General features: G+C 38.2%; 1 protein-coding gene across 2 annotated transcripts in view; it reads left to right on the plus strand.

Moving 5' to 3' along the window:
* USP6NL (USP6 N-terminal like) overlaps positions 1–9,439 on the plus strand; it is a 159,747-nt gene that overhangs the window by 93,003 nt on the left and 57,305 nt on the right. For both annotated transcript variants that reach the window (XM_011926392.1, XM_011926391.1), the window contains exon 4: positions 2,744–2,783. In XM_011926392.1, coding sequence (XP_011781782.1) covers positions 2,744–2,783 — 40 coding nt within the window. The remainder of the gene's footprint in view (positions 1–2,743; positions 2,784–9,439) is intronic.

The following is a 9,439-nucleotide window of genomic DNA, read 5'->3' on the forward strand; positions in this document are numbered from 1 at the left end:
TATATATATATATATACACACACACACATATAATTTTGATTACAAAGACTTGAGAACTCTTTCTACCAATCCTAAAAATTTTGACTGGGTTAAATTTAAACTTAGATAAAATTTACTTTAAAAACAAAAATAAAATTTAGTCAATGTAGTCAACTAACTTTTATGTTTCCCAATGAAAGTTAATCTTATAGTTAACATGAATACTCCGCCTAGCTGTTGAGAGGTTATAGGCACATAAACTCTAATTAGTAATACTTTCAAAGTTTAAGAGTAGATAAACAATGTATCTAGTTAAGGTCTCTCTCTTTCCAGGGATGACTGTCTTATGGTTTTCCCTTACTGTATTTCTGTGAGATATAGGTACTTGCTATCAGCTTGGTGTTTTCTTAAAGCAGCCTTTAGGTGCCCTTAAGCTCTTGTTCTCTAAGGCAGGGTTTGTCAAACATTTTCTGTAAAGAGCCAGATATGAAGAATCTTTGGCTTTGTAGGTCATACAGTCTTTGTCACAACTGCTCAACTCTGCTGTTGCAGCATGAAAACAACCAGAGACAACACATTCATGGCCGAGTGTGACAACGTTCCATTAAAACTTTACAAAAACACACAGTGGGCCAGATTTGGCCTATGCACCATAGTTTGCTGACCTAAAGGAATTCTGTGCATTCGCCCAGATTGTGGTCCTTCTTTTCTCTCCTCCACTTGAAGGATATTTAGGCACGGTAAGGATGCATCCATGTCTGCAGGCATGTGTTCATCCTCCTGTTCATACCTTCATTCAGCACCATTTACTGAGCTCTTCCCGCATGCCAACGTGCGTGTTCTGGACATTACAGGGAGCTCTTGGTAAGCAACAGCAGTGTCGTCCTCAGAAGGGTGTGAAAGTTAAGCCTGTGCTGGCACAGAGACTTGAGGGGGAAAAGCTCTGTGGAGATTGGTATGCACACAGCAGATTCGCCACGAAAAGTTTTAGACGTGGAGAAATCATGCCAGAACATCTGTATAGGAAAGCTGGACCACATACTTACTCTGTCATCCATCTATGAGGTCTGAAGACTTTTTTATTTTTAATCAGTTTTGTTTCTTCTTGAGAATTGTTTTCTCAGCCTCCATCCCTTTTCTTCATATACTTTTGCATGGTCTAAGATCTTGTCTGTCTGAAGTAGAACCCACTGAATTAGTGCTAAACATCTCTCTGTTAGGCTGAGTGACTAAGTGAAAATATTAGTTTTATTATCTGTGAAATGCGAGATTTGGACTCTGAGATCTCTTTTGGCTGTTACTCTTTTTTGTTAGTTTTGTGGCAGTTGTAATCGTTCACCTGAGGACTCCTCATAGTAGAAAAAGAATGCCTTTGAAAATACCGAACTGGTGAATACTGCTCTATCATGCTCTTCAAGGTAGTATATTATTTGATCTCACGAGAAACTAAGGCAAGAATATAAACACAGTGTTGCCAAAACAGTACTACTGAGAAGGCTACTCAAAGTGCATAGCTTTGTTTATGAATAGCATGTGGTTTTTATATTACTGACAGTTAATACAAGAATCTCAGAATATTTTATATTAGAGATAATATCACAAATATATCAGAAATGAATTTGATCTTTTGGTGTATATTTAAAAAATAATCTCTTGAAATTTTGACAGGGAAGTATTCTTCTTCCTTTCTTTTTTTTTTTTCGGAGATCGAATTTTGCTCTTCTTGCCCAGGCTGGAGTGCAGTGTGCGCGGTCTCAGCTCACTGCAACCTCCACCTTCCGGGTTCAAGTGATTCTCCTGTCTCAGCCTCCCAGGTAGCTGGGATTACAGGTACCTGCCACCATGCCTGTTTAATTTTTGTATTTTTAGCAGGGATGGGGTTTCACCATATTGGGCAGGTTGGTCTTGAACTTCTGGCCTCAGGTGATCCGCCTGCCTCAGCCTCCCAAAGTGTTGGGATTACAGGTGTGAGCCACCACACCTAGCCAAGCATTCTTTATTGTACTGAATAAAGTTTTCTCTTTAAATTCACAAGTCTATTGGAGGCAGTTTGTTCCTTATGCTATTTTTTTAAACAATCATTGATTATAGACCGTAGTTTGAACCAAGAGTGGAGGTGGTGGTCTAAAGCAGAGGGTGGCAAGCTGTGGCCTGTGGACCAGATCCAGCTCACCACCTATTTTTGTAAAAGTTTTGTGGGAACAGAGCCACACTTGATTTACGTAGTGTCTGTGGTTGCTTTTGTACTATGACATCAGAGCTGAATAGTTGTGAAAAAGATGGTGTGGCCCAGAAAGCCTCAAATACTTACTGTTTAAATATTTATCCTGCTAGAAGAAGTTTGCTCACTCCTAGTCTGGAGCATTGATGTCCAGTGGACCTTTCTGCAGTGATGGAAATGTTCTATATCTGTACCATTCAATATGGTAGCTTTTAGCTACGTGACATTCATGCACTTGAACTGTGCCTAGTGAGACTAACTCAGTGTTAAAGTCAATTAAATTTTAATGTTAGTTTTTTCTTTTATTAATAAATGTGTCTTGTGGCTACTGTATTTGACAGTTCAGGGCTGGATTTTGAAGATGGGGGTGCCCTGTGGTTCTAGAGTAGCTATTGTTTCATATTGAATTCAGCGAATGGAAACTTATGTACTTCTTGTGATGACAAATAAGTATTGTATATCTTATATACCTATAAGTGTATGAGCTTTTAAAAGTTTGTTTTGATTTCAACAATTTCATATAATACTGTTTTTCCTCTGCAGTGAGGAGGCGCTCCCAGATCATAATGCAGCTGTGGAACGGGTAAGTCCCGCTCTTGATTTATTTACAGTTACTGGTGAATTGCCTTTGTTAGAAGAATAGAATTGACCACGTTTGTGATTTTAAGTGCCATATTATATGGAAATGGTACAGTCATTGTTAGATTTTGGACCTCATTATGTCACTGTAAGATAGTAATAATGGTGAAATAATTTTAGGAGATTTTAGGAGATTCTGATAGGTGCTTGAAAGACTTCATTCTAGACTGGCAGGTCCCAATCTAGGTGTGCTTCAGAACAGAGAGGCTTTGAGAGCACAGCTGGCCGGGTCCCCCCTCAGTCTATGAAATCAGCCTCTCTGGGGAGGAGCCTCTTGGTAGGTAATTTTTAAAGGCTTCACAAGTGATTCTCATGTACCCTGTGGCAAATAAAGCACCATTCTAGACCAGCAGCTCTTTGAAACATGACTGTTCCATGAGATTTTAGTAAATTTCTTATAAGAACCAAAATCATTTTCTGTGGGTCAGTATTTTAGTATTTTAAGTACTTAGAGAAGTGTTACATAGTAAACTTGTCAACAGTTTAAAATCTTTCCTTGTTATACATAGCAAGGAACTGGTTTCACACCCAGGCATGCCTTTGAAGTAGTGACGGAATGTTTTAAGGTTGCTTGAAATCTCCCTTCTCCTCCCCACTTTTTCTGTACCAAAAAATGAACTGTAGAATGAAAGTGGGGGTATTGACTGGGATTTTTATCAGTTCATATATGTTTGATGAGGACAAGGGGCTGAATTTCAGATAATGAAGGTGAAATTGGAATTGGAATTTGAAAAATATTTTAGAAAATCTTCCTGATATCAAACTTTTCTGAAAATCAAAACTGTAGCAAAACCTTAAGATGTAGATGAAATTGCCATTTTACGTATATAGAGAACCCTATAGGCAGACCTGCAGTTGAATTCTTTTGTGACTGCTTGGTTCTCTCTCAGTATCATAACCTAGAGGTTTCAGCAAATGAATATCTTTCTTTTAATATCTACATTATTGAATAGCAACTGTGTATCAAGCACTGGCCTAGTTCTGCATAGAATGCTAGGATTAAATAAGACATAGTTTCTGCCTTGGAGAAGCTCACATCCAGTGACTACAGGAAGATCCAGTATGACAACAGGTAGGAGATGACTGGTGGCTTGGTGGGGCCCTAGTGTATGTGAAATGCAGTGGCAGTGCAGGTGGAGGGGAAAGGCAGATTCTTTGTTGCTGAGGAATGACTGAGAAGGAAGTAATGACTAAGGGTGAGAACTTAGTAATGCTGCCCCTGTGAACTTTGTGGCAGTCCGCCTTGGATAGGAACATAAGGATTTGTTCCCACCCTCTGACTATGATCTCTCTTTTGGACTGAATTAATGTAATGAATTCTTTATAAAACTAAATATATTGACGTAAAGACTGCCAGAGATTGTCCCTTCAAGTGTTACAGTGTCTTTTATTTGAGAAATCAGGAAGAGTTGGAAGATATCTTTAACAAAAGATATCCACATTTGGCAAAATAAAAATCTGGCAATCCAGTATTGACTTCTCTCTCTAACACTCCCCTCCCCCTTTTGTGATTTCCTGGTCCAGAAAGTTTGAAAGTCTTCAGATCAGTGATTTAAATGATTCAATAAATGGGGCGGTAAAGAAAAGAAGAAATACCAGACACAGAAGGATGCAAGCTTGAGGAATATTGTTTTTCAAAATTTTTTATTAGTTTTTTAAGAGACGTGCCTATACAGTAAATGACCTCTTAATGCAGTTAGGCTTATAATTAATTGATTGTTTTCTCCAAAAAGTTTAATTTAATGAGGAATCACTAAAAAATGATCTATGCATACCTTAGTAATTTATTTTAAAATAAGATATAACTTTATATTCACTATCAATCTTTTATTTGGGGGTGGGGACAGGATTCAGAGGCTGTTAATTGGGTTTCCCTAAGGCCTTTTGTACGGAAACTGCACTAATATGACATACTGCCTTTTACAATTTCGGTTTCTTTAAAGTGGAATGAGAACTTAGCCACATGCAAAACAGTCTAAGACTGGAAACCTCTTAGTTTATCAGGATTTCTCCCAAGTTCTTCAGGTTTGAGTTAAGTTCTTGTGTTCTGTGGTGACTGCCTAGTCCTAGTAGCCAAGTTCTACTATTTCCAGGAAATGAATAAAAAAAAAGTTTACATTTTAAAAGTGGAATAAAATCTAGAAATGATAGTCTTGCTGCATTCAAGTGTATGCTCTTGAAGCATGCTCTTATTTCCATTGGGGAAGACTTGTACACTAGTACATAGTCGGGTAATCACAGCTTTCCTTCCAGCTTTGCCAATGTGTTATTTTACATAAGGCAGTTCTCTGTTTAAAATAGGAAGAGTAGTATACAGTCCTTCCTAAGAGGATTAGTATTGGTGTTTACTAAGTGCTTTGGTTTCCCCCAAACAGGCACTTAAGCACATAAACAAACATTATATTTACTCTGTAGAGAACAGTATTAATAATGGATTATATTGTTTCATTGAGCTTATTGATGATTTTAATAAGGAGGAACAGATACGTAAAACTATGTATTTTCATAGATTCAGCTATCCCTTCATGTAGTGCAATCTTTTGCATTGTGTATAGAATATTGGAACCTATTTATATCTTAAAAAAATCTTAATGTAGTATGAAATCTTATTCAAGATACGTGACTGACAGACTTTCCAATGTCAGGGTGTTCTGTAAAAACAGACACATTTCTTTTTGTGCTTCCTGTCTTCTTCTGACCTCTGCTGGTGAGGTCTAGGCATGCCTGACTCCCATCAACTTTGTCCTCACTCACAAGTCCTAACTGAAACGAAAAACAAACTCTAAGATAGGGAAAAACCAAACTGTTTTTCCTACTCCCGTACTTGACACAGCACAGAATACTTCTGGTTACCAAGATATGTGTTGGTTTTTCCCCAAGTGTACATAAATGTATTTTCTACAATTTAACTCAATTCTGCCACTAACCAGAGTAGGTGCAGACCTCACAGGTTAAGAGCTCACTTTCATAAGATTGCCTGTCACATCCGAAGCCAGTTGAAAGCCTCAAGTTATCACCTGTGAGGGGCTATAAATTAGAGGTTCCCACGACCTCCAAGAGGGAAGTGGGGTAGAGATCATACAGTTCTTATTATATCGCAATACACACTAATGTTCAAATAGAGCCATTAAAGCATCTGAAGACTTGAATCTGAGCAAATCCCAAGATTTCTTATTCTACAGAGAAGGCTATGTAATATCCATCCATGAATTGTGTATGTGCCTAGCCTTTACTATCTGAATTATTAGCCATGTTAATAGTGGGAAGGGCCTGGGACCAGATAGAAGACAAAGCTATGTAGATGATTCAACAAATGATTATTGAGTACTTACTGTTCAGCTGGTCCTGTACAGGGTTGAAAATGTAGTCTCAGATCCCTGGAGGTTGAGAGGTAACAAAGAAGATACTGGTCCCAGTTTTAATCCTTCCACCCTCCTTGCCCCAGTAGGAGAGGCCAGTTCTGACTTACAGGCAACATCAACTTAAGACAATAGGGTATGATATCATAAACTTTAAACAGAAGTTTAGCTCTTCCCTGGAAACAGCTCATGGGAAGAAAAGTATACAGCAGTGTAGCATGTTCTTAGCCAGGAGAGGTAATGGAGAGATAGCAGAGGGAGTAGAGGTGGAGATGATGGCCTTTGCATTATTTTCCTTGGCTGCGTGTTAGCTCTGACATTCTGAGAGAAGTAGAACTTTCTTATGTCAGGATCTTCTATACAATTTTAAAAATTTCATTGGTGAGAAGCACATCCAGTGCGCAAAATTTAGTTTTGAACATCCTCTCCACTAAAGGGAATCCCAGATTCTTGAACTGATGGCTGATTCCAGGTTGGGATAGGGAGAGTATAAGGTGGGCCAAAAATCATTTTGTACCAGAACACTAAGAAATGGTAAAAGACAAATAGGGCATATCAAAAGGACAAATTTGAAGGGGAGAAATTACCACTCAGACGGGAAGCAGTCTAACCCACCTCCCAGGGGACAGTTTGAGGTTCAAAAAGAATAATAATGATAATGGATTATAATACATGAAATCAAATAATTCTTTAGACTGTAGTGATATTGAAAGGGGAGAAGCTAGAAAAGAAACTTTTTAATGTCCAAAGTTAATAATGTCATTTAATAATATAGAAGGAGTGATAGAAAAAAAACCCAAACACCATTTTACCACCATCACAGTCATAAGTGATTCAGGTAGGGATCATCAATGGATGATGAGACCATTGGGTAGAGTTGTTAAGGAACACGACATGCACCCTGTCTCAAAGTATATCACATGGATTATTTATTAGCTACAAAAGGGAATTTCTCTATTAATGGAAAAATTGGGCAAATACCTTTACTGAATGATGAAACTGTAGCATCATCATTGAAAGTGGTACAGCTTGGTATCATGTGCATCTGATATGATGTGGTGGGAAAGACAACATAATTGGGTGATAATCCTGCTAAAATCCAGAGGAGCCAATCACACCATGCCAGATAGTGTGGCCTGGACTTTTCAAAATGTCAGTGTCATCGAAGACAAAGGCCAGGGCACTTTGGGGACATGGCAGCAAAGGCAATGCAGAATGCATGATTGGATTCCGAGTTGCCCACACCACAGAAAAAAACAGCTTACTGTGAAGGACAGTCTTGGGACAAGTGGGGAATTTGGTGTATGGGCTCTTTATGAGGTAGTAATCAGTTTTAAATTTCTTGGGTATAATGGTACTGGAATCATGTAGGATAATGTGTTTTCTTTCTTAGGCAATACGTACTTGAAATATTTAGGGATGAACTATTCATGTCGTGATTTTCTAATGATCAGTTACCCCTAAAAACCCAAACAGTATAAATGGAATCTAGCAAAAGGTTAATAATCTGTGAATCTCATGAAGCATTTATGTGACATGCTATTCTCTCAACTTTTCTGTAGGTTTGAAATATTTCAAAATAAAAATTGAGAGAAGTAAGATGTTTGTGTATGAAGCCAACAGAATTATTTAATATCAGTTTCACATAGGCTGTTAACATCAGCAGCTCTGCCTTTTGGCAACACTTTGAAAAGTGTTACCCACATGATGGAATAATTCCGTTTCTACCGTTCTGCCACATACGGGATATTATTAACTTCTGGTTCCTTCTGTATTACAGAGATCACATTGCTATCAGAAATAACATTCTGGCTTCAATCTGTCTGTTCATATTCATTCTACTTCCCACCCCTCCACCTTGAGACCACAGAATGTTACTAATTCCTTCATAGTGTTCAGTTTTTTTTCTTATGTAAATTCTGTTTAAGTTTTAAATGCTTAACTTTTCTTATATAACAACCACTGTATTAGGTGATAAAAACACGAACATACCCAGTCTCTATAGTCAAGGAGTTCATACATTGATAATACAGTTTGGGCATTTAGGCCAACTAGAACACAGATGTTAGGTGCTGTAACAATGATCAAAATAATTCTCAATTTATAGATGAGACAATTAAGGTGCAGAAGGATTAAGTAGTTTGCCCCCAAATAAAACAGCATGGGACAGAACCCAGATTTGAACCCAGGTCGTCTGGGTCTTGAATCCATGCCATGGAATGCTAAGGGAACAGTTGGTTTTGTTCCTTGGAACATGCTTGGAACATGGAGAGAACTGGGAAAGGTTCCAGGCATTGGACATTTGACCTAGGTCTTGAGAGGATGCATAGGATTTTACCAAATGATGGTGAGAAAATCACAGGGAGACAAATAGGAAACATTTGTCACAAAGGCTGAAAATGCATTGTGTATGGGAATGACAAATAGTTCAGGGTGGCCAGATCACAGAAGTAGCAGGAGGTAGAACTAGAAGGTAAATTGGGGCTGCATTCTGAAAGGCTACTCATATGTGCTATGCTAAGAAATTTGAACTTTACTTCTAGAAAATGGGTAGCCATTGAAGGGTTGTGGGACATGTGTGAAGGGTTGTGGTAGCAGTGTGGAAGCCGGAGTGAAGACAAGGATCCCAGCAGGGAGTTTCTGTTTTCATCCAGGAACTCTGATTACCTGAACGGGGCAGAGGACAGGATGGAAGCAGGAGACACAACATGGACCCAGCAGAGTGTGATTTGGGGATGGGAAGTGAGAGAAAAGGAGGACTTAGTGAGTAGTGATGGTGTTAGTTCATGTCAGGGACAGAAGCATACTAGCAGCATGTTTGGGAAAATAGTTTCAGTTACTGTTGACTTTAAAGTCTCTGTTGAACTTGAAGTGGAGTTTCTAATACGCTATTATATTCCAGTTTTGTCTTGTTGTGATTGAGTCTGTGGCAAGATGACATTCCTTAGCTTATTTTTCTGGGGCACTTAAGTTCACATTTGTTACATGTAAATATGTTTTCAGTTACTTCTTCAAAATAGTTGCTAGAATAGTTAGCTTCAACATCTTTGGTGAGAAAGTATATTTCATCTATGAATTATAGATTCATGGTTGGGGGAAAAAGACTGTCATGTGCATTCAAGTTTGGTATTGTTAAATGGACAACATTATGGAGTTAACACTTAAATTTGATTGAATACTGATACATAATTTCAGAATTCTGTAGCTTCCCAAGGGGTGTGTGTATATATATAATATATAT

This window comes from Colobus angolensis, unplaced genomic scaffold (genome assembly GCF_000951035.1).
Source record: "Colobus angolensis palliatus isolate OR3802 unplaced genomic scaffold, Cang.pa_1.0 Scaffold684, whole genome shotgun sequence".
Lineage (NCBI taxonomy): Eukaryota > Metazoa > Chordata > Mammalia > Primates > Cercopithecidae > Colobus > Colobus angolensis.